General features: G+C 49.4%; 1 protein-coding gene and 1 long non-coding RNA gene across 5 annotated transcripts in view; one reads left to right on the top strand and one right to left on the bottom strand.

The window, feature by feature from the left end:
• BACE2 (beta-secretase 2) overlaps positions 1-25,699 on the top strand; it is a 113,431-nt gene that overhangs the window by 82,646 nt on the left and 5,086 nt on the right. For 2 of the 4 annotated variants that reach the window (XM_023238716.2, XM_045036593.1), the window contains exon 9: positions 5,716-6,206. The exons of 1 other annotated variant lie outside the window; for it this stretch is intronic. In XM_023238716.2, coding sequence (XP_023094484.2) covers positions 5,716-5,969 — 254 coding nt within the window. In that variant the 3' untranslated portion in view covers positions 5,970-6,206. Of the gene's footprint in view, positions 1-5,715; positions 6,207-25,699 lie in introns of those variants that run through there. One more of the 4 variants, XM_023238717.2, reaches the window with a different exon arrangement.
• LOC123379853 lies at positions 9,845-12,997 on the bottom strand. Its single transcript, XR_006584773.1, has 2 exons — positions 12,664-12,997; positions 9,845-12,350 (listed from the first exon to the last, which is right to left on the bottom strand). It is a non-coding gene; the product is annotated as an uncharacterized LOC123379853 (long non-coding RNA).

The following is a 25,699-nucleotide window of genomic DNA, read 5'->3' as shown; positions in this document are numbered from 1 at the left end:
AGTTGCCAAGTTGACTGGTCTTTTTCTCCTGCGGATACATATTCTATTAATATCATGCAGTGCATTTCCCCTCTTGCACAGTGCAGTTTTCATCTCTAGAAATTTGACTTCGGTCTTATAGCTTCTGTCTGTCTGTTTAGCACGTCTGACGTGATTATAGCTATGGTGTCTCTATTCACGCCCGATATTCCCTCCAGCGTCCTGAGTGGAATGCATTTATGGTTGCTGTTTTAATATCCTGTCTACGAATTCCACCATGGGTGTCATTCCTTGCCAAGTTTCATAGGATTGATTCTTTCCCCCCTTGTTATGAACTGTGTTTTTCTACTTCTGTGTGAATTATGAATTGTGTTTTCCTGCTCCGTTGCACACTTGGTGATTTTTTCTTTTTTTTTTTTTTTTGATTGGAGGCCAGACATTGGGAATTTCACCTTGTTGGATGCTTGTGATGTTACAGTTTACAAGAAATATGTGTTTGGTATTTGCCTCCATTTCTGGCACAGAGCTCCTTAGAACCCTGGGAATTTCCAACAAGGAGTGTTGTCTTTTGTTACGTTAGTGAGGTGACTTTGGAAAGCATCTAAGGGTGGGGCTGGCCTGTGATTAGTGTTGGAACTTCCGGTGCCTCCCCCTGGCCTCCAGGGAGGGAGGGGCTGGTCACTGAAGCCATCTCCACTGGCCAGTGACTTCATCCATCAGGTCTGTGCAGCGAACCCACTATGAAAATCCAAAAGGACGGGGCGCCTGGGTGGCGCAGTCGGTTAAGCGTCCGACTTCAGCCAGGTCACGATCTCGCGGTCTGTGAGTTCGAGCCCCGAGTCAGGCTCTGGGCTGATGGCTCAGAGCCTGGAGCCTGTTTCCGATTCTGTGTCTCCCTCTCTCTCTGCCCCTCCCCCGCCATTCATGCTCTGTCTCTCTCTGTCCCCAAAATAAATAAACGTTGAAAAAAAAATTTTTAAAAAATTAAAAAAAAAAAAAGAAAATCCAAAAGGAGAGGGTTCGGGGCAGGTAGATGTGTGGAAATATGGTGCGAGCGTCACCTGCAGGCACGGAGGCTCCTCCCCCTCCCCCCAGACCTCGCCCTGGCCACCTCTTCCATCTGGCTGCCCCTGAGTTTTGTCCTTTTATAGTAAACCAGTAATTCAGTAAGTACCCAGTCTCTCTGAGTTCCGTGAGCCTCTCTAGCAAGTGAGTGAAGCTCAAGGTGGGGGTGGTTGGTACCTCCAGTCTGTAGTTCATCAGTCAGAAGCATAGGTAACAACCTGGGCTTTTAACTGATGTCTGAAGGTCGGGGGTTGGGGGACAGCTTTGTAGGACTTGAGCCCTTCACCCGTGGGATCTGATGCTGCTTCCGGGTAGACAGTGTCAGAATTGAGTTGAATTCGTGGACACCCAGCTGGGGTGTGAGAATTGTCTGTTGGTGACTTAAGCCCCAGCTTGTTAAAATTGGGTCCAGGTATCCAAAACAGTGCTGAATACTCCTGTATTCCTGCAAATATGCTTGAGATGTGTTCCTGGGCCACATTTAAGTTAGAGTCCTGCCTTGTCTTGCTTTTTTTTTTTTTTTTTTCCTTAATGCTTATTTTTTTTATTTTAGAAGATAGAGCGGGAGCAGGGGAGGGGCAGAGAGAGAGGGAGAGAGAATCCCAAGCAGGCTCTGTGTTGATAGCGTGGGGCTTGATCCCGGGAACCCCGAGATTGATGAGGGAAACAAAGGCAAGAGAAATGTAGCTGAAGTTAAATTTAAATCTCCTTACAGCTCGCAGCCCACTGACACTGACACGTGCCGAGTGTGACCTTGCTCAGGGACCTCCTGGCTGCCTTACTGCCTTGGTGGTTTTGTTTTATCAAAGACCGAAGGTAACCTCATCTTGGCAGCAGCGAGCCCCTCAAGGTCCTGAAAGCCTAGCTTCCAAGTTCCTTAGAGACTTACGCCGCCCCTCACCCCCACTAACTTAGAAGTAGATCGCCGGTCACTCCTCACAAGCCCGGTGCAGCTCTTTCCGCCCCTGGGTCCTGTCCCCGAGCTGGAGGACAATCACCTTTTGCACCAGACGTCGCAAGAATTCTTTCTTAGCCGTTGGCTCACGAACCCCACTCCGTAATTTCATTGTTTCGGCGCCCTTACGTGGGGCTGTGAGCCTTTCCATCCTCTGGGCTCTGCGCCTCGGTGCGAACTAGGTGAGTCCTCTCTCTTCCTTTACTCTCATTTCAGGGGCTTTTCGAGAAGTTTGGTCCTAATGGAACACTTTGATGTCAATCGCTCGGGCTGCAATCCTCTAGTCCAGGGCTGCTCCACAGGGAGGACAAAGCCCGCCCTTTGGCTGGAAGTTAGGACCCCGGCCGATTTGGTAGTAAGACCCAGGAGCTGGATGCCCTCTCTTTATCCCTGTCCTTGTACGACGTTGTCTGTCTTGGGCACGGGACAGCCACCTAAGTCACCAGGACGGCTGCCAACCTTCACGGCTGCCGTCTGAGATTTCCTCCTCATTGGTCTGATGTGATCCCCTCCACGTCCCTGGTCTGGTTGCTTCTGGCCCTGGGACCTCCACTGGGAGCCGGCCGAAACTAGGACCCGACCGATTTAAAACCCAGCCAAGGACTGTTTCCTAGGAAGTGGTCTGTAAGGACTATATATGCGTCGGAATGTGGCTTGGACCATGATGGAATTCTGCCTTTACTATTTTTCATCAGAGTCCCCTACTGACTACTGAAGTCCTGTCTTCTGCAGGCAACAGAACAGGTAGACTGAGGTACCCTGCATCCAGCTGTGAATGGCCCTAAAGCAGGCTCCCAATCTCAGGGCCTCTTGTGGAATGTGTTTGGCTACTAATCAGGCTGATAAACTGCCTCCAGATATATTGGATGTTTGTCTAAACGGGCCTCCTGCGGAGGAGCCCCTCCCGGGTAGCCAGACTCCTTTGGTTTCATTCTCGACCTCATCAACCGGGTGCCGGGACTGCTGTCAGCCTTGATCGTGGGTTCCATCCGCCAGAACGCGATCCCCGCGTTCTAGAAAAGCGGTTACAAGATCAGGACCTGGGCTGAAACCAAGAGTGGGACGCTCAACCCACTGAGCCACCCAGGTGCCCGTGGCCCGTGTTGCTTTGAAGCCTCTAAGATCAGACCAGAGCGCTGTGCGGTCTATGGTTCCTTTCCCAGTGATGGAGGAGAGACCCTTAGTACTCTGATTCATGCCCTGCGAGTTGGGTTTGGGTTTTTTTCCACTGGGACACGGCGTAGACAGAAAGCGGTTGGCGGTAGATAGAGTTGTCAGCTCTGCGCGGGAGCTCCAAGCCCTGTTCCTTCTAGGCCTTTCAAGTGGATCTTGGGCCCTCCGCTCAATTTTGTCAGCTCTCGGCTGAAGGCTCAGCGGGAGGCCCTCTGGAGGTGTGTGGAATTTCTGCCTACAGCTGCCTCCGGCCCTTCACTGCCCTTGTGAACCCCAGCAGTCCCCAGCCCTGCCTTGCCCCCCACCCCCAGCCCTGCTCTGTCCCGCCCCCAGCCCTGCCCCTCTGCCCTGCCCCTCCTCTCAGTCCTGCCTGGACCTCCCAGCCCTGCCCCGCCCCTGCCCAGAAGGCTGCCCACCTCTGCCCGTGTCCCCCTCCCTGCACCACAACCCAGAAACGTTCTCAAGGCCACTTTCCTCTATCCCTCGGGATTTAGGCTCCTTGCGCGGTTTGCAATATCTTCAGAATCTTTGTTTCATCATATATTTTGTCCAGTATTTTAGTTGTTTCAGGTGTGTGTGGGGGGGGGGTAAATGTGGCCCCTCTTACTCCGTCTTGAAGCAAAAGTGGTTTTAGGTGACTTTCATCGCCTCACGTTCCGCACTGGTCCTGGTTTTGGTACCTGCACTAAGCATGCTTCCCAATTTATAAAGTAAACACGCTTTTTAAAAGACAGAGGACCTGCTCTGGAAAGGCACTTGCCACTTGTTTCTACTACGTGAAGGATTCTTACAGCTCAGGAGAAAAAGGCAGAAATTATAATAGAAATATAAATGGCCCAAGAGTTTGTTGTTTAAATGGTGACCACAGCCGCGGCACCTGCCGTCTGGACGGACAGGAGGCCACCGCCCCTGTGTTCCTGGGTACACACAGGCTCTGGTCCCTTGCTGCGCTCTTCCAGCTGACTCAGAGGACGCCGTGAGTCCACACACACACACACACACACACACACAATCCCCATGAGCAGGAAAATGTTCCAATCACGTCTGTTTCTTCCCCCATTTTAAACCCTTCTTCTAAGGCCATCGTTCCATTGTTTGTTTGACTTTTTCTTTCCTCACCAAAAAAAGATGTTATGTGGCAGACCTTAGGGTCTTGAGGCTTCCAGTTACAGAAAAATCAAATGCTTAGTGACAATGTTTTTTGGGGGACTCAATATTCATTTCTGCGATTAAACATGGGTGAAGTGGGTGGCAAGACCGTCTTCTTTTTCCAAGTAAAACGTAAAATGCCACATAAATTCTGTGCTTCTGAAAGGGGCAGATAAATCTGATGGTAGAGAAATGCAGTACTGATAACCCCCAGACTTGCTTTGAGAAATACTCTCCGGGGTGCCCGAGTGGCTAGGTCCCTTAAGCATCCGACTCTTGATCTCAGCTCAGGTCTTGATCTCAGGGTCATGGGTTTAAGCCCCATGTTGGGCTCTACTCTGGGCATGGAGCCTACAATTTTTTTCATTAAAAAAAAATTTTTTTTTTAATGTTTATTCTTGAGACAGAGACAGAGCATGAATAGGGGAGGGGCAGAGAGAGAGAGGGAGACACAGAATCCGAAGCAGGCTCCAGGCTCTGAGCTGTCAGCACAGGGTCCGACGCGGGGCTCGAACTCATGAGCCATGAGATCATGACCCGAGCCGAAGTTGGTCGCTTAACTGACTGAGCCCACCTGGGTGGGCTCCCTGGGCATGGAGCCTACTTAAAAAAAAAAAAATAGAAAAGAAAAAGAAAGGAAGGGAGGGAGGGAAGGAGGGAGGGAGGGAGGGAGTGAGGAAGGAAGGAACGAAGGAAGGAAGGAAGGGAGGAACCCTCCTGACCTCGTCCGTGGTAAGAGCTCTAGCCCGGTGTCTGCAAGTCGTATTTCCTGCGAATTCAGTGTTGCACTCACATACCGTTCCTGATTCTGGGCCCTTCATACACTGCAGGGGGGACGCGGGGCAGGGAAGACTCTCTTGGGCAGGCCGGTCTGGCCGGCTGGTCTTGGAGCCCGGAGGGAGTGTGGGGCAGGCTGACGTGAAGGCGGCATGAAGTCAGGTGGACGGCACCGGGCCATCCCCGAGCTTCGGGCAGGCTCTGTCGAGCTCCTCGCCGTAGATACCACTGTCCTCCCTACTTCCTTCCCCTCCTTCCCTCTGAGCCGCCCCGTCTCGGTCGTCCTCCCCAGGCGCTGGGCGATGCACCCTCGCCCGCCGGGCCCCGCGGCCCTGCCAGGCCTCGCCGGGGCCCCCGAGGCTTCTGGATGTGCCCGTCTGCACGTCGCTCTCCCCCACGTGGCTGCAGCACCTGCAGACCGCGGGACGTCCCGTGCTCGGGTGCGGGCACTGAACGCCGTGACAACGTGCTGACGCAGAGGTCCCCTGCCTGAGCCACTGGCTCCTGACCCGTGAGGCCGTGGTCTCACAGAGCAGGCGTTGTCTCTCTCTCGTTACACGGCGGAGATGGGCTGCGCCCCTCACAGCTGTGGATTTTCCCCCTTTCTGTCTCCCCAGAAATTGCCGGTGCTCCAGTGTCTGAAATTTCTGGGCCTTTCTCAACAGACGACATAGCCAGCAACTGCGTCCCCGCCCTGCCTTTGAATGAGCCCATTTTGTGGATTGTCTCCTACGCTCTCATGAGCGTGTGTGGAATCATCCTTCTGACCCTGATCGTCCTGCTGCTGCTTCCTTTCCGGTGTCGGCGCCTGCCCCCGGACCCCGAGGTTGTCAATGATGAGTCCTCACTCGTCCGGCATCGCTGGAAATGAAGAGCAGGGTCCGAGCTCGTGCGCGACCTTGAACTCTCTGTTGGGAGAATTCCGTTTCAGGTGCAGCAGCCGGGGTCCTAAGGCAGGGTTCCTTCCTGTAACCACTAGTCTTAAATCTGTTCTGCTCCCAGATGCCTTCCAGATTCACTGTATTTTGATTCTTGATTTTAAAGCTTCCTTCTTCTCCCTCACCTCCGAGAAAAATTATAATAAAAAACACCTCATTCTAAACGAAAACAGAGTGAATTGGGCTTCAGGCTTTATGTGACTGGTTATGCCAGACTGGCTAAGTGTGCGGCCAAGACCAGCTTTGGCTCATTCTCCCCTTCCTCCCGTCTCTGGAGAAGGGAGTACGTATGGTTCGTAACTCCTCCTAGCTAATGGGAAGCTTTTCATATTAATTGCATGGAAGGGTATTTGGCACCAGGCCTCAACCTGGATCAGAGTGTACGGGAGCCTTGCAATATGGCGGCAGGAGGAGCAACCTGGGGCCTGATGATATGACCATCCTGCCCGCTTCGGAGTTGGAAACAGAACCCTTTTCTGGGTCTCTCTGTGGTCTGAATGGGAGCTCGAATCCTCCGGGAGAAGAACATCCCTCCACGGTCTTCACCAGCCTCTTCTGAAGACGGGAAGCCTATTGTCCATCATGGTAGAGTGCAAGGGAAGCCTCCTCTTTTGTGCTCGTGCTTGTGTAGTACCGTGGGTCTGAAAATAAGAAGCTACCTCTGCTGAGACTTTGCCCGGGGCCCCGCGCCCGGGTGGGGGCCGCAGGCAGCTTGCTTGCTGCCCTTGTTGCCCTCGGCTGGAAGAATCATCATTCCGCTGGGTGAGAGTGACAGGTGCTGTTCTGTCACCCAGCTGGCCATCATCCCACAGGCGTACTCGTACTTAAAATTAACAAGTGGGGTTTGGGTGAGAAAAACAGATCCTATTTCGCCAGCTTGGTTGTTTGTTTTTTCCAGATCTCTGAAGGTAGGTTGGGTTATTACCTTTTAGGAAGGTAGGGAAACGGCCGAATGCCCGTCCTTGTGACCAACACTCAGGGGGAAGGAAGACACAAGATGTGCGGAGGACTTGAAGGAACTTCGGCTTTTCCCCTGCTTCCAGACCATGTGTCCGCGTCTGCAGAACCCCTAGACTCCAGTGTAGCCATCTGAACCCGCGAGAACAAATCCGTGACCTGCGCGCTGCTCTCCTTTGGCGTGTTCGGTCTCCGGCGACGAGGTGGGTGTGCAGTGCGATCTTTATTTGGGGAACCTCCCTCTTGCTATCATTTATTCGATAAACTAATTTCTTCGCAAAAAAAAAAAAAAAAAAAATCCTTCGTGCTCTGTAGTCAGCCTTCTGTGATCAGATGTAATTAGAAGCGTTCACAGTTCAAAGCCAATATCCCCTCTCTTGTTTGGGCGCCCAAGTCCATGTTCACTTTGCATTGCTATTGGGGTGAGTTGGGTGGATGCAGGAATCCTACTGGGAAGGCTAACTGGAGTTTCTGCTCTGGCTGGACCGTCACGTGTATTCAGAATAGGCTACATCACGGTGGGGGAGGGGGGGTCAGCCATCTGCTCTGCCCACTGGACCAGGGCACATCCGTCCTGAGGAAGAGACAACCACAGAGATGTGGGGCCACTTATACGTGTCGTGGTGTCCTTGTGGACACTACAGCAACAGAAGGTTTGAGTTGATCTTAGAGCGTGAATCTTCTGTGCTCTGTTCAGGAAACAGCTGGAACACGGCGGGTTACGAGGCCCTCTAGAGATGGGATGGCAGGAGGGGGTTTCCCTTATTGGATACTCATTATCAGGTCCGGTCTCGGCTAGGTGGCACGTAGTAATTGCAGAGCACGTTTCAGAGTTCGAAATCTCTGGAAGCCTAACTCTCTTGTCCTGTTGGCTTTTTCATGGGTTCCCGCTTTGTGGTCCACTTCGCACGGAAGTGATGGCGGTCCTCCCAGACCGGGTCTTCCCTTGGCGGTGAAAATCCAAGCTCGGGCACTAAAACGAGGGAACTGCAGAGGTGACCCGGGCGGTTTTGCCGCCTCGTCCTTCCCACGGATGTCTTCTGTTCCAGTCTCTCGTGTTGGGTTTCTGGGCTCGTGTTAGACCAGCAGGCACTGTCCCCAGAATGCATGATGACAGCAAGTCAGTTTCAAGCTCTAGGGTAGCTGATGAAGCTTGCTGTAATGCTGTGGGTTTCCTATCAGATTTCGCCACCTTTTCATCCCAGATGTCATGGGATGTGACATTTTAATGGAAATGCTTAGATTACAAAAGTGTAAGTTAGCAACCAGAATGAAATAGACGGTGGAATGTGGGACATTTTTCTAGCATGCTTTGCTGTCGAAAATTGGACATTGAGTCAAAACCCTGGTTCGTGACACCCACCTCCTCGAGTTATGTAAATTGATACGGAGCTTGGGAAACCTTCTAGCAGGCCTGCTTTGAACAGGAAGGGAAGTAGCAATTGTCTGACCGTGTCATTTTTACCTTATACCACGCTATGGAAAATGCTGGAAGACAGTCCTTTCTTTTTTTTTTTTTTTTTTTTTTTTTTTAATTTTTTTTCAACGTTTATTTATTTTTCGGACAGAGAGAGACAGAGCATGAACGGGGGAGGGGCAGAGAGAGAGGGAGACACAGAATCGGAAACAGGCTCCAGGCTCCGAGCCATCAGCCCAGAGCCCGACGCGGGGCTCAAACTCACGGACCGCGAGATCGTGACCTGGCTGAAGTCGGACGCTTAACCGACTGCGCCACCCAGGCGCCCCAAGACAGTCCTTTCTTGAAAGCTGCAACTTAGCATTATGCTTTTGTCAAACCTTGGCAACCCTCCCATGAGGAGTGGGATGCTTCTCCGTGAACCATAGGTTTGTTGTGTTTTTTTTTTTTTTTTTACTAGGGTGATATTTTATATTCTTGGTAAGTTATTTGGAAGCCCCAAATGCAGTCCTGTCTTCAGTCTCTAGACCTCTTTGAAAACTAGCAAGAAACAAGATGAGGACTGAGTCCTCCCCCCGCCCACCCCCGGGAGTTTTTTGTTTTTTTTGGGGGGGGGGACAGAGAGAGACAGCATGAACGGGGGAGGGGCAGAGAGAGAGGGAGACACAGAATCGGAAACAGGCTCCAGGCTCTGAGCCATCAGCCCCGAGCCTGACGTGGGGCTCGAACTCACGGACCACGAAATCGTGACCTGGCTGAAGTCGGACGCTTAACCGACTGCGCCACCCAGGCGCCCCCCACCCCCAGGAGTTTTAAAAAGCGCCACAGTGATTGGTACCACACTATTCTGTATTTTTTCTAAACCAAAAACCAGTATCTGGCATTAAAGAAACGGGTTCCTCGCATGAGACTTCTGGGAATGCTGTCCTTCGTGAATGCAGCCCACTCCTGAAAACTTGGAACCAGACTCCCTGTGAAATGCAGAGTGTTGTGGTTGGAGATCAAGGTGGGGTCAGTTACGGCTCAGAATCACGAAAGTAATCCCCAGCAGTGCCCCCACCGCTGACATCTCCGCAGAGCCGTGGGTGATAGATCTTGCAAACGGTTCTGACTTAGCGTTGTCTTATTTAAGAAGTGAGGAAGGACTGTTTGATCATTTAATAGGTCCCCGTGGAAATGAAAATTTGTCACGTTCTTCTCTCCAGGTCCCCCGTGTGGTGGGTTACCGTCACAGTTCAGTTCTGAGTTCTGGCCCAGGGCCTCGTGATGACACGGGAGATAAATCCCTGCCCTCCCCCTGCCCAAAAACCTGTTCCATAAGCATCAATAATAGAGTTTCCCCAACTTATTCTTCTTAGTGGAAACCAGATACTTGGGTGGACTCCCCAGATGTTCTTGTCTTGAACAGACTCATTAGAATTGATATCACAACTGTTCAGAGGCAATACTTTGCCACCAAGAGGGTTTTTTTTTTTTTCTGTTTTAGGAAAAACAACTAAACATCATAAAATGTAGAATTTGGGTTTTGCCAAGAGAGGGACGAGGTTTTTAGCGCCAAGAAGACTCCATACAGCAGAAGCTCTCGCATACATTTGTAGTGGGTTTTAAGAATTTCCGATCAGAACTTCTGTCGGTTGACCAATTACGTGGCAAAGCTGGAAAAATACATTTTGCGAGTGGGGAAGGGAAATAAACACGTAATCCAAAGTATGGCGACTACATAAGCGGAATTCGCAGTTTGGGAAAGCTGCTCGAATTAATTCCGGGAATCCTCACGTTTCTTACCCTTAGAGTTGCTGAATCAGTGGCAGGTGGGATTTACTCTCTACAGCAGCAAGCCCGAAACTTCAAGAACATTCAAGCCGGAGTCACGGGTCAGGTGTCAGCATGGGCAGCGTGATAACGCGGCCCCTGACACTTCGCATTGCCCAAGCCAGGTGAAGATTGGTTCATTCGAGGACCAGGGAAGGGGGTGATTGGGACTTCGAAGGTTCTAGAATCTGAGAAGGGAGGTGGGGTAGGAAGCCGGATCCTTTGTCGGCAGATGGCTCTGAAGGATCTGCTGGGCAAACTGAGGACGTCCCAGGATGTCATAGGCAACTCATTTCCACCCCCTGGAAATGATTTTTTTTGCACCCATACTTTCCAAGAATTTTCCAAAGGAACCTCTAAAGGGAAACTTGCTTTACAGCCATATTAGTTGCGTTAGTATTCTAACGCAACTAGAGACACATGAACTCCCAAGCAAGACCTAGTCCTTAGGCTGTAGACTCAAGGTTGTACACTGGGATGTTCCTAGGGCAGGGTCGAGGGGCCGCAGCCAGAGCGGGTGGTCGGCAGTTACCTTAGGGGTGTGGGCATCAGACAGTTGCCTTGGAAGCCAGAGCGACTCAGACTCGGTCACGTCCGCCCAACCCTGCCGGGCAGCCCCCTGACTCAGGAAGAATCCGACAGGTCCCTGACCGCACTCCTCCTCTAGGGACGCCTGCTGTCAGAGACACTTGCAGAAAGAAGCGTCAGCCCCTGTGCCCCTGTGCACAAGCGTGGCCTTGTGGCATCTCACAGGCCATACATCTCGCAGCTCACCCTGGTTCTGTTCAGAATCAGCGCAGTTCCGTAGGCTCCCCACGTGTCCAGTGAACTCCAGCCGCCGCTTGAGCCCACGCCCTGCCTCGGGGAGAATGTCATCCTGGGGGCGGGTCGGCCGGATTGTAGTGACGCCAGCCTGTCTGCGGAACCTCTAGTCTCGTGAGTTCCCGGGGTGAATTTCGAGTGTCATAAAGACACGTGACTTCAGCCAATCAGTACAGCGTTTCTCCCTAGTCCTGAGCCTTCTCTGGGTTTCTTAGCGTCAGTGTTACGTACACGTGTCTGGCGTTTCTAAACTACATCGTGCTGGGTGATGTGGCCACACGTTTTTCTCTTGAAGATCTGCCTGTAGCCAAAGGCTGGGCCGGGAGGGTCCATCCGCCTTCCTAAATAACCGTGTGTGCTTTGTGGCTGGGAGTTACAATCGGGATCGTTTTTTCACTTTCCTAGTTGGAGGCCATGCGCCATCTAATGTGTCACGTGTAACATTCTTGTATCCGTGAGCTTGGCAACCCTATTTAGCCCGGGAGGTACCTGGAACCCGGGAGGAGGCGGCCTGAGCGAGTGCCCGTAGGTCAGCTGTACTTCGGTAATAAGCATGTCTCAACCCCGGAGCGATGGCTGGGATCTGCTACGCGCGAATGAAAGGTGAATTTTTGCCATCCGCGATGAGGTATTTCCTACTGCTCCTGTTCATTTGCACAGTCAGGGAGACTTCAGGCTTAAAATCTCCACGTCCGGTCCCTGGAGGCGGTGACTCTTTTTTTTTTTTTTTTTTCCGTAAGAAGGGTGACTTTGCTGCCGCCTTGGGGTGTGCCTGCTCGGGCCGGGAAGCTGCAAACCTCGGATTCTCAAGTGGTGCCGACCGTAGCACTTCGCAGACCGAATTGGTGTGCGTGTCTCAGATGAATATCTTCCGTGCCCGGCTCCGTGCAACTTGCATTTCTGACAAGGCTGAAGATTGTTTATTGTGTCCCTCTTGGGATGTCCCTCCGTTGGGGGCGTGCCACGGTGATTGAACCTGAGGGCGCGCTAGGCCAGCAGTTGGCGGGAGGAGGTACGCGCCCCGCCTCGGAAGTGGCTTCGCAGCCACGGCCACGGTCCACGTGGTTGGGCACCTCACAGTCGGGTTTTCTAAAGCCCTTGTCTTTTTACACTTGTGGGCTCCCCCACTTGAAGACGTATCCCGTTGGGAAGGAAACAGAGGAGCTTGGTTTGTTTGAATAAACGCCGCTTTCGACTTAACTGGGCTTGGAGTCGTTTTCATCCTTTTGTTCGAGTCACACTTCCGACGTGGCTGGCCGTGGCGCGTGTCATGTTCCGCTCGCCTCCACTGCTGCCAGATGGGTTCCTGGGAAGCGTGAAAGATAAAATTGAGGGTAGGGGGATGATGTACCTGGCGGACAATAGAGTACTTCGGGACGTGAGGCCACGTCTAACCATCTAAACCATGTATAGATCAGCACGTTTAAGGGGTCACAAGGACCGGACAGGATCCCCGGGCCGCCCTGCCCTGTTCACCCTGCAAGGAGATGGTGTCCGAATCCGACAGACCAACCAGCCCCAGGTCACACGCTCAGGAACACACAGCCAGAAAAGTATTCGCCTGGGAAGGGACCCTGGTCTGTCCACCTGCTGAGCAAATCTGCACCACAGTGTCTCACCAGGTGCGGTGCCGAGCCATAGCTTCCAGAAGCATCGGGGGCCAGCCGAGTGGGTTCAGCTTCCAGACAGGGATGTTGCCAACTTGGGGGAAGCAGAAGTAATGAACGAAGACAGACGTCACCCGCGAGCTGTGATCTAGCCGCTACGCCAAACCTTGAAAGACCCCCTTTCAATGATTAGATAGACGCGTTTGGTGATACCTAGGCAAGAGGGGGGGGAAAAAAAGGGAATTTCAAGCCATTAGTAAGTGAAGCAATAGTCACTGGAGAAAGAGAACAGGACGTTTGCTTCCTTATAATGAAAGAGATCATTTGATTTCAGTGTGGTTTTTTTTGCTATGCTGGTTTATCATATTTTGCCCTTCCTTAAGCAATGGGTGGTGTTGAAGATGTGGTTTTGTGTGCTCATCACTAGGTGGTGCTGTTGCAAAACTTTGTGAAATAACATTTCTGCTTTTAGTTATTTATTTTTCATTCTGTGTACCTTTGTTGGCAAATTTCATCAAGTGTGCGCATGAAATGAAACTATACCCCACAACTATCCAAGGATGTTTACTCTTCCTTTCTACTCTGAAGTAGAATCTTCGAAAGATGCTAGAAAATGCAGTACATCTTGGGGGGTGATCCCCACATGTGCATTTTCACCTCCTAGCTATTTGGCTGCCGCACAGGGAAGGAAACTGAGTCACAGGTGCCGTAAGCTCTCCGGGTTCTCGCTGTCAGTGGCAGCGTCCAGAGTTGAAAAACCACCTTGTCTGATGACCAGACCTGTGATCACAACCATATTCTGCTACTGTTTTCATGAGGTTAAACATGGAGAATCAAAAAGAAAACTATTTTTAAAAATGGGAACTGATGTATGCTAAAATAAAAACGCTACCTGGGTAGATATTGGGAGAAATATTTGTGTATTTACACATTGGCATATATGTATGTATTTATAAATAGAAGGATGAAGCAAACATTTGTTGGACGATGAATTCTGGCCTGGCTGATCAGAGAGATGACATTTCCTTCCTCAGATCAGGCCCTAGCAGGTACACATCGTTACTAAAAATATCTTGTGAACTGTGCGTGGAAGGCAAGGGTACGGAGAAGACAGATGACAGAAATTGAGAGGTCTGGGGAAAGGAAGCTCTCACCCACAGGAGAAGAGTCCGTAGGCCAAGGTCTTTTTTGGGGGGGGGGTGCAAAGGGGTGATTTTATTAAAGCACGGGGACAGGACCCGTGGGCAGAAAGAGCTGCCCATAGGCCAAGGTCTTAAGTGTGTCATCATGGTAAGAAAAAAAAATAGTAATAACAGCAAAAGACCTACTGCCCTTCGCATACAAAATTTCATACCAGTAAGCCAAAGGTACTAACCATGTCTTTATTTTCTGTGTTCTGACGCTCGTACATGTGGTACCTTACTGGCGGTGGAGAGACTGGGCTCCCGGAGTTCGCCAGTTCCTAGAGAGGGCAAGCAGCTCACTCCAGAGTAAACGACACTGGCTCCAAATGTGACCCAAGCAAGCCAGAGCCCATACCCCGCAATGGTCTCCTTTATCTGGTTCCCACACTCTGGGCCACTCTCTCCCCACCCCCCCCCCTGCCGCCCGGAGCACCCCAGGGTCAGGTACCAGACAATTAAGGACAACCTCTGTGCCCCAGAGCCTGCTGAGATCATTCAGTCTGGCCAGACAGCCCCTTTTAACCCTGCCTTGCCCATTCCTTCCTCTGGAAACCAGAGTGAAGGCTCTTGTTTCCCCCTCCTCCTCCCTCTGCCTCCCCCTGTGGCCCTGTATGGCATGCCACGCCTCCTGTCTCCAGGGATCTTCCTTCCTGACAGCCCCTTCTGTTTCTGCTGTCTCACCATACCTCATTAAAACAAAGCTCAGCTACCCGTTAAACACCAAAGAAGAACATGAGAGCCGAGAAGAAAAACACACAAAAGCTGGCAAATGGTGGTGGGGGGGGGGGGGGAATGGTCATGAAACGTGAAATTGCTTGATCGATCTTACAACGTGTGCAGAAGTTTACATACTTAGGAATCAAGTGAACCCAGTTTTTAAAAAAAAATTTTAACCATTTATTTATTTTTGAGAGACAGAGAGAGACCGAACATGAGTGGGGAAGGGGCACAGAGAGGGAGACACAATCCAAAGCAGGCTTCAGGCTCTGAGCTGTCAGTGTAGAGCCCGACGCGGGCCTTGGACCCACAGACCGCAAGACCATGACCTGAGCTGAAGTTGGACGTTCAACCTCAACCAACTGAGCCACTGGGGCGCCCCTAGTGAACCCAGGTTTTAGTGACCAGTCGCTGCCTACGAGGTGAGCCATCTACGGTGCTGGGGCAGCGTGTAAGCTGGGGCAGGCGTTCCAGTGAGCCTGAAGAATACCCACGTCCCCTCTGAATGGATACTTCTGGAATCTATCCTCAAGAAATAGCAATGTGGACAAACCAGGAAATGATGCAGAGAGAGAGGCGGTTTGCTGAATGATATGCCAGTATCGCATCCATTTTTCAAGAGAAATAAACGAATAGGAACGCGAGTGTGTAAAATGTAAGAATCTAGTGAGTATATGACATTCACCCGAACCTGTTACCTCAAAAATTGGGAATCCTGGGTGAAAGGAGTAGTTTAGGGATTTTTAATTAGTTTTTATTCAAGTCCTACATTGGCATCATTATTAAAAATTCAAATAATCTCAGGAGGCTTTTCACAAAAAGCAGTGGTCCCCAACTCACCCCTACACTTACTAATACAGTTTTAACATATAGGATGGTTAATGGAATTAATATAGAATTAATATATAATATCCCCCCCCCCTTAGTCATCCTGCTCAACGTTGTATACTGATTCTCCTAGATATCTTTTAGAAATATTGGGTCATGTTTCTAAAACTATGCTGTTGAGATTTGTTTTGGAACCGTGCTAAACGTATAGATAAATTTGGGGAGAATTTACATCGTTACAAAATGAAGACTTTGAACCCAATGGAGCGGGTCGTTTTGTCTCGACTTGTCCTCTGTCCGGTCCCGAGCAGACTTTATTTCATGTAGATCCACACCTATTTCTTGATAACTTAATTCCCCAGGGTTTTGAATTTTCTGTCATCATTACGAATGGGATTTTTCTATGTTCGTCCTGTAATTGACCACATCAGTAAACTTATTGTTTCTGACACGTTTTTGTTCGGCTTTGACTTGTCTGGGGGGGTTTCCAGGAAGACGATGAGGTCATCTGCAAAGGATGGTAATCTTATCTCCTTTCTGAGATCTGTGCCTTCTGTGTTCTTTTGTGTGTGTGTGTTATGGCATAAAATACAATGTTTGGGTGTCGTTTTCCCTACTTTTTGCATAGGTTGTATGTTCGCAGAGTTCAAAAACCAAAACACGGCGTGATGAGAAGTCTCCTTCCCACTCCCGACTCCTCATCCGCCTGGTTTTTCTCTTCCGTATTGCTCTCCACCTCTCCCAAGGTAACCTGTTAGAGGAGTTTGCCATGTAGCCTTCCAGTTTCTCTTTAGGCATTGATCAGCACACGCTCTTATTTTCTCTCTCCTTTTGATAGAAAAAGGTAAGTATATACACCATTCTGCTTCTCTTTTTTTTTGCCCCCCACATAGCTCACCTTGGGAGATTGCTTCCCGTGTATTTCCCAGATGCTCCACGTCTGCAGTATGCATGTACATTCTTGATGCAACTGGTCCCTCGGTGACATCATCTGGGTTGTTTGCTCTCTTTGGCTTCTACAAACGTGGCTGCAATGAATAACCTTGTACAAACATCGTTATGTGGGCAGGTCCACGTGTACGGTGAGTTTCCAGGAGGGGAAGTTGCTGGGTCAGAAGACAGCTACATGTGTAACCCTCACAAGCGCTGTCGAATTGCCCTTTTTAAGGGTTATTCCAGATTACGCTCCCACAAGTAGTGCATGAGTGTGCCTATTCTCTCATCAGGAAGCTGGTAGCTTAACTTGCAGAATGTTTGCCAAGCTGATGGGTGGAGGGTGACATTTCAGTGTAGTTCTCATTTGCATGTCTTTTATTATGAGCAACTTTGGATATCTTTTTATGCATTTAAAAGCCAACTGAGTTCTTTTGGGGCGCCTGGGTGGCTCAGTCGGTTGAGGGCCGACTTCGGCTCAGGTCATGATCTCCTGGTTCATGGGTTTGAGCCCTGCATCGGGCTCTGTGCTGATGGCTCAGAGCCTGGTGGCTGCTTCGGATTCTGTGTCTCCCTCTCTTTCTGTCCCTCCTCCGCTCGTGCTCTGTCTCTCTAAAATAAACATTAAAAAATTTTTTGTTAAGCCAGCTGAGTTCTTTTCCTATGAGCTGTTCACATCTTTTGGCCATTTTTCCATAGAACTCTTTGTTGGTCCATTTCTGGGGAACCATCACGTGTATATCGGTGTGCATATTACAGGATTTACATACCGAAGTCTCCTTACATGTTAACTTCATGCTGTGTGATTTTGGCAAACTAACCCTTCCTGCTTGAATTTCCCAGCTGTGAAATGGTGTTAATACTAACGCTCCCTCCCAGGGTTGGTATACAAAGTAACTGAGCTAATCTTGGTAGCATAAGAAGTCCCGCCTCCCCCGGGATGATGGTTTTTTAAAATGATGGCTTTTAACATTTTTAAGATGTTAGGGGAGGGGCTGGTGGTGTGCACCTGGTGGCTCAGTTGGTTAAGCATCCGACTCTTGATCTCAGCTCAGGTCTCAGCCTCGTGAGTTCAAGCCCCACATTGGGCTCTGTGCTGGGTGTTAAGCCTACTTAAAAATAAAGAAAATAGGGGCGCCTGGGTGGCGCAGTCGGTTAAGCGTCCGACTTCAGCCAGGTCACGATCTCGCGGTCCGGGAGTTCGAGCCCCACGTCAGGCTCTGGGCTGATGGCTCAGAGCCTGGAGCCTGTTTCCGATTCTGTGTCTCCCTCTCTGTCTGCCCCTCCCCCGTTCATGCTCTGTCTCTCTCTGTCCCAAAAATAAATAAACGTTGAAAAAAAATTTTTTTTTTTAAATAAATAAAGAAAATAAAATAAGATAAAATCATAAAGTAGACAGGTTGGCGGGAGGGGGTTCTCATCAGTCACAATTTTGTTTTCCAGTTCGTCGCGTCTTTTGACTGAATATCACGGGTTTGGGTTGTTGTGTTTTGTTTTGTTTTTGCCTTTGAGAAAGGTGTGCACACTCACACGTACTCAACTTTACACAATGTTTTCTGATAAGCCTTCTGGATTTAAGTCTGTTAGAAAAGACTTCCCACCTGGATGTTTATAAAGAGCCTTGTACACATGTTTTCTTCTGATTATATTTGTGGATTGCTTTTTTGGTAAACATTTCACCTTCAATCCATTTGGAAGAAGCTCATGCAAGGTGTGAGGTGTGGCGTTTCCATTGGAAGGTGCACCCAGTTCTCACTCTATTCAATAGCTCACCCTTTCCGATGACTTACGATGCCTTTTTATCGCACGCATCATTGTGTGTGGTTGTGCCTCCAATGACGCGTGGGGTTGTGCCTCCTTCCGGACTCTCTGTTCCCTGTGCTGTGCGTTCTCTTTCTCTCCCCTGTGTTTCTTTTCCATCGGTCTGTTCTGTGACTTGCCGTGAGCACCTGGTTGTTTCAGTGTTACAATTTCTTTTTCAGTCTTAGAATTAAAAAAAAAAAAGTTTATATATTTTGAGAGAAAGAGAGAGAGAGAGGGAGGGAGGATCCCAACCTCTGACAATGCAGAGCCCAGTGCGGAGCTCAGCCTCACGAACTGTGAGATCACGACCTGAGCCAAAACCAAGAGTTGGATGCTTAACTGACTGAGCCACCCAGGCGCCGCTTCTGTATTATAATTTTACACAAGTTTTCATCGTCATGGCTACTGTGTTCATACTGCCCTTCTTTTTAAAAAAAAGTTTTTTTAATGTTTATTTATTTTTGAGAGAGCCAAAGAGACAGACCGTGAGTGAGAGGGAGGGGTAGAGAGAGAGGGAGACACGGAGTCCGAAGCAGGCTCCAGGCTCCGGGCTGTCAGCACAGAGCCCGACGTGGGGCTTGAACCCACAAACCGTGAGATCGTGACCTGAGCCAAAGTCGGACGCCCAACCGACTGAGCCACCAGGTGCCCCCAAATCTGCTCGCTTCTATATACCGATTTTGTATCATGCTTTCGTAGTGAATTCCTTAGTTTGGTCAACGCGGGCTCCACCCTGACAGCAGAAAGCCTGATGTGGGGTTCGAACTCAGGAGCTGTGAGATCATGGCCTGGGCCGAGGTCAGACACCTAACCCACTGAGCCACCCAGGCACCCCTCTTTCATGACTTTAAACCTGATACTACTTGAGAAAGAGATGATTTGTTATGTTGAGGAAGTATCCATTTCTCATAGTTAACTTTGTGTCAGTGTGGCTATGGAGGTATTTTTTTTAGATGAGATTAACGTTTAGATGAGTGGACGTTGAGTAAAGCACATTACCCTCTATACTGCGGGTGGGCCTCGCCCACTCAGTTGAAGGTCTTAAGAGAAAAAAGATGGAATTCTGCCTCCAGACAGCTTTCAGCCTCAAACTGCCAATGGACCCTTTCCTGGGTCTTCAGGCTGCCTGGTCGTCCTCCAGATTTTGGACTTGGCCAAGCTCCACGGTTATGTGAGCCAATTCCTTAAAATAAATCTATGGATCTATCCATCCTCTTGGTTCTGTTTTTCTGGAGAACCCCAACTGGTATACCACCTATTTTTTTTTTTTTTTTGAGAGAGAGAGAGGACGTACGCATGTGTGCACAAGTTGGGGAGGGGCAGAGGTAGAGAGAATCTCAATCAGTCTCCGCGTTCAGCGCAGAGCCGACACGGGGCTCGATCCTATGGCCCTGGGATCATGACCCGAGCCAAAATCAAGAGTTGGATGCTAAACTGACTGAGCCACCCACGGTGCCCCCATCTGTTTCTATCTTATTGAGAAGTTTATCATAAATTTTACAATTATGTTAGGTACTTTTTTTTTTATCATCTATGGAGGACGCCGTGATTTATCTCCTTAGATTTAATAATATTGTGAGTTATATTTCCGGATTTCCTGATAGTGAACCATTTGCCCTTCTGGAATAACCTGTATTTGGTTGTGACATGTTTTTCTTTTTGATTCTTTTGACTCTGTTTGCTCGTGTTTTGCTTAACACCTTCTGAACCATATTCACAACTGTGTTTTGTCTATCGTTTACTTTTTCTGCAGCCTGCCAGGTGTTATCAATGCTGCGCTCACTTCATAAAGATAATTTGGATGTTTACCCTTTTCCTGCGCTCTGGGAGAGCTGATGTGTGGTAATGGGATTACTGGTTCTTGAAACGTTTGGTAGATTTTCCTTAGAATTCTCTGTGTCTGATGTTTTGCCAACTAGCACCTTGACTCCTTTCTCTGTGTCTTCCGCAGAAACAGTCTGTTTAGATTTTTTCTCTCTTGACTTAAAATCGGTTTTGATAAATTATATCTTCTTATAAAATTATGCATTTTAATTCAGGGTGCCAAATTATCCTTACAAGTTAAGCATAACAGTCTTATGGTTCCTTTCTGCATTTTGCCTGTTTTTGTAACTTGTTTTTCCTTTATTCTTCGTTTTGTGTATCTGTGCTCTTTTTTTGTTTGTTTGTTTTGTTTTCTTTTTTCAACGTTTATTTATTTTTGGGACAGAGAGAGACAGAGCATGAACGGGGGAGGGGCAGAGAGAGAGGGAGACACAGAATCGGAAACAGGCTCCAGGCTCCGAGCCATCAGCCCAGAGCCTGACACGGGGCTCGAACTCACGGACCGCGAGATCGTGACCTGGCTGAAGTCGGACGCTTAACCGACTGCACCACCCAGGTGCCCCTGTGCTCTTTTTTTAAAATTACTTTTGTTTCTTTATTTTTGAGAGAGAAAGAGAGAACAAATGGGAGAGGGGCAGAGAGAGAGGGAGACACAGAATCCGAAGCAGGCTCCAGGCTCCGAGCGGTCAGCACAGAGCCCGACGCGGGGCTCGCACCCACAGACCGTGAGATCATGACCTGAGCCAAAGTGGGATGCTTAACCCACTGAGCCACCCAGGCACCCCTCCCTGTGCTCTTTTTTTTTATTATGTCAGGTTAGCTCATGACTTACCCATTTTATTTTTTGAAGGGTTTATTGTTCTAAAGGTTTTACCGATTAATTCGACTGTTTACTGTCCTTGTTCATTTCTGTTTTATGAATCTCTTTTCTCTTTGTTTTGCTTACATATCTTCTTGATTGATGATTAATGCATTTATTTTCATTCTGTTTCCTTGATAGAAGCTTTGTGGCAATACGTTTTCCTCTGAGTGCGGGTGGAATCGTATCTTAACCAGGCTTCATGCCCAGTGCACGCCTGACCTCCCACTGGGAGACCATGACCTGAGGCGGAAGCAAGAGGCCTGACACCAGGGTGTCTGGGTGGCTCAGTGGGTTGAGTGACCGACTTCGACTCTGGTCGTGATCTTGAGGTTCTGAGTCGGGCTCTGTGCTGCAAGCTCGGAGCCTGGAGCTGCTTCAGATTCTGTGTCTCCCTCTCTCTGTCCCTCCGCCTCTCTCTCTCTCTCTCTCTCTCTCAAAAATAAATGTTGGGGGCGGGGAAAAAGAGTCCTAACACTTAACTGACGGAACCACCCAGGCGCCCCTCTTTCTTTTTTGAGCACCTTACGGCACAGCATTGCTGCCTTCTGGCTTTGAACATGGCTTTGGGGGAAACTGATACCAGCTTTTTATCCCTCCTATTTTATATGACTTGACATTTTTTTTTCCCTAGCTACCCTAAAGACTCTTGACTCAAAAGCTCTCTAATGTGTATATAACGACCTGTCTCATGCTGACCATTTGGGGTCCAGGAAAGTTAAATGTTTCTTCCGATCCGATGCTTTGGCCCCTCCCCACTTGTATGTGAACTTCAGTTATACATATGGGATCTCTGTCTTGCTTGTCTTTGATAACCATCATTTTATAATACTTGAAAAATACTGCTTTATTCCCCTAATTTTTTTTACCGGCCTCATTTCTCTCCAACCATGTTGCCTACTCTGTTTTCCTAAGCACCTGTTTTCCTAAGCATTGTTTCCCCCACGTGTGTGTCTTCTGATGACTTTGTCTTTTTCTTCTGCGTCTTTCTTGAGTTTGGTCAGCTTGGATTTCATCTCTTCCTATTATTTTGCTCTCCTCAAACGTTTGCTTTGCTTTCCTTCATTACGGGTCTCCTTCACTGAAGGAATTGCTTCCGTGAGGTGTTTTTGTTTTTGTTTGTTTTAATTGGTGATGAAAGGCACGCTCGCATTTGTCGTCCGCTCTCTGAAGACCCTTTTCTGGAAAGTGTTCTTTGTTAGATGGGAAGCTTTTCCACATGTTATTTCTCGTAACATCGGCTCATCGGTTCTGCTCTATTTCTTTTTTCTCTTTTTTTTTTATATTTTAATTTACTTTTTGAGAGAGAGAGAAAGAGTATGAGTGGGGGAAGGGCGCACAGAGGATCTGAAGCAGGCTCTGTGCTGACAGCAGGGAGCCCGACGTGGGGCTCGAACTCAGGAACCGAGAGATCACGACCTGAGCAGAAGTCGGACGCTCAACCGGCTGAGCCACCCAGGCGCCCCTGGATTTCCTTTTCAAACCACTCCCTCACGGGGGAGCAGGGGACCAGCTGTCCACAGGAGGTCCCGCTGGGACAGAGCATGTGAGTTCACACAGCCTCCTGGGTTTCCTGGCTCTAACCTTGGCAGCTTATCTCTCCTTGGGCTTATCTCCGCTCCTGGTTTCCGGAGAAATAGAGAGTTCAGAGCTCTGTGGCTCCCATTCTTTCGTGCTTCTCATGTTGCTTCTGTGATTCCCAGGACAAGAAGGACAAGTTGCTGACTTACGTGCCGGGGAGTCTGGCCTTTGCCATTTATTGTATATATTTTTATATCATTTCAATGGGGTTTTTTTTTGGCGGGGGGGGGGAGGCGTTGTTTTTGTTTTTGTTTTTTACTACTGGAACGTTTTCGTTTGGTTATTTAAATATTTTTAAACCTTTTTATTGAAACGTGAATAAAGATTTTATTACAAACATATTGTTGGGTTTTTCTTTTTCTTTTTCTTTTGGGGGAGAGAGAGAGAGAGAGAGAGAGAGAGAGAGAGAGAGAGAGAGAGAGAGAATTTAGAGCAGGCTCCACACCAGTGCAGAGCCTGACGCGGGGCTCGATCTCACGACCCGGGGATCATGACCTGAGCCGAAACCAAGAGTTGGACCCTTAACTGACTGAGCCTCCAGGCGCCCCCAGTTGTGTTTTTCAAGGTGGAAAAAAATGGCAGTGATCCAAGTGTCCAGCACTAACAGAATAGAGTAATTGTTATACACCCATAGGGTACAATGCAAGGCAACTTTTAAAAATCTATTTTAATAATTTTAAGGTCAGGAAATGATTATACTAAGAGAAAAATGATATAAACTGTCTATGCAGTGAGATCACCGTCTTAAATGTATACACACACACACACACACACACACACACACACGTACAGACAGAGACAGACCAAATACTGGAGAGAAAAACACCAAAATGTTGACGAAGGAATTACAGGTGATTTAAACCATTCTTTTACAAGTTGTGTACTTCCTAAATATATATTTATAATCAGCAAGTACCATGAAAAAATACATTTGAAAATCTTGCCCATTGATTTCTTGCTGTCCCTCTCCCTCGATCCTTCCTTCGAGTCCTTCTCCCTCGATCCTTCCTTCTGTCTTGGTCAATGGCAGCCCCACCACAGCCTGGGCAGGAAACCTGAGTCATTCTCCTGTCCTCTTGGTCCTTCATTCCCCACCCTGGGTGGGTCATTAGTCACTTGGTTCTACCTTCTAGAGGCCTCATATCGATCCCCCCTCTCACTCAGGTGCTCCAGTGATCTGTCTTCTAGGGTTTTCTTTTTTCAATGTTTGTTTGAGACAGAGAGAGCGAATGCAAGTGTGGGAGGAGCAGAGGGGGGTGGGGACAGAGGATCCGAAGGGGGCTCTGGGCTGACCGCAGAGAGTCGAACGAGGGGCTCGAATTCACAAACCCCGAGCTCATGATCTCAGCCAAAGTCAGATGCCTAACCGACCGAGCCACCCAGGCGCCCCTGTCTACTGGGCTTTTGAGTTGGTCTCCTTGTTTGTACCCTGGCCGTCTGCCTGTCCCACCTTGACACCGCCTTCTCTCTGGGTTGAATCACCTCCAGCCTAAACACCACCCCTGGCTTACTGCAGCAGCAGGAAGAAGAAAAGGCAAATTCAAGCACTCAAGGCCAGCCTCAGCCTGACCCGAGTCTATCCCATGACACACCTGCTGCACTCCCATCTCGGTATACCCTGCCCTGTGGCACCCTCCTGGGTCCACGTGACCGTCCCAGCAACCAGAACCAATGCTGGCTGACTCTGCCCCGCCGAGAACGTTAACAGGTGCTCAGTGGAAGGACCTGTTACCGAGGTCGTGGCAGTGCAGGAAGCACGGAGCACCCGGGTCCAGACAGAACCAGTTCTAAGCCATGCTAGAAAATGGTCATTTGTCGTGGGGCGCCTGGGTGGCTCAGTCGGTTAAGCGTCCGACTTCGGCTCAGGTCGTGACCTCACAGTCCGTGGGTCTGAGCCCCGCGTCAGGGTCTGTGCTGACAGCTCGGAGCCTGGAGCCTGCTTTGGATTCGGATTCTGTGTCTCCCTCTCTCTCTGCACCCCCCCCCCAATAAATAAACATTAAAAAAAAAAAAGGAAAAAAATGGTAACTTGTCCTAACTTAGAAGCATGGGAGAATAGGAACGCCAGGTTCCTGCATGGCAACCATTATAGCACCCAATTCGTGTTTTGATCGTTTGAACGTGTTAGCGGGAAACGCTCGTGTTCGGTCGTCTCTGGGCTTGTTTTCTCTGGACCCCACATTCTCCTTGGATCCCTCTCGCAGTGCCGTAAGATAGTTAGTGCAGACAGCAGCCCTGGGTCCTGGGAAACAGAGGGTCTGTCCGCTCTGTCGGTATTTGGATACTTTTCCGGGAAGATACCCAAATTCATACTCCTCTCAGCAGTGGGATGAGACTGGTCGCCTGACGTATATTAATATTATCTGTCAAGCCCCGCCTAGTTTTAGAGGCATCTGCTTGTTTGCAACATTACATTTTTTTGTTCTGTGTATCACGTATTTTGCAAACGGTTGCTTCATTTCATTGGTCCATTTTTTAAAACTAGTATTTCTTTTTTTCTAACTTTTTTTGAGACCGAGAGAGTGCACAAGCCAGGGAGGGGCAGAGGGGGGCAGGGACAGGATCAGAAGCACGGGGCTCGAACGCACGAACGATGAGATCCTGACCTGAGCCAAAGTCAGATGCTCAAGTGACTGAGCCCCCCAGGCGCCCCTTCTTGGTCCATTTTCTACTCGGGGTCTCAGGTTCGCTCTGCTGGATGAGCACGAAGGCTGAGCCCTGCACGTGTGAGGAAGGAACGTTCAAGGAGAAGTGCACGTCCCAGCCCAGCAGGCCGGGGAAGGGGCAGATCTCTCTGCTCAGGGTCGCTAAGTCACATCTTGTTTATTGACTGCACTCCATGCACTGGGAACAAGCACCCGTGCCAAGGAGGAGAAGGATCTGGGAGCTGGCTGAGAGCAGGGACGCTCCAGTCCCCGGCTTGCTGGCCCCTCAGGAGGACAGATGGAGGAAACAGTGGTTTTCAAACCTCTCCTGGCTGCCATTCACCAGGAGTGCCCGTTCCCATAATGGCCCCAGACTCTCTCTCTCACCCCCAAGACCGCAGATACTCTTTGCAAAGAATTCTCTGGGTCAGAGCTTCTCGGGGTTTAACATGACGCGAATCGTGGCAGGATCTTGTTAAAATTCGCCTTTGGATTCTGTGTCTGGGGTGGGGCCTTTTTTTTTTTTTCTTTTAATGTTTTTTGACATTTTCATTCATTTTTTGAGGGACAGAGAGAGAGGGAGACACGGGATCCGAAGCAGGCTCCAGGCTCCGAGCTGTCAGTGCAGAGCTGGATGCAGGGCTCCAACCCACGGACCGTGAGATCACGACCTG

This window comes from Felis catus, chromosome C2 (assembly GCF_018350175.1).
Source record: "Felis catus isolate Fca126 chromosome C2, F.catus_Fca126_mat1.0, whole genome shotgun sequence".
Lineage (NCBI taxonomy): Eukaryota > Metazoa > Chordata > Mammalia > Carnivora > Felidae > Felis > Felis catus.
The sequence above is the reverse complement of the archived record's forward strand: the minus strand, read 5'-3'. Positions and strand labels throughout refer to the sequence as shown.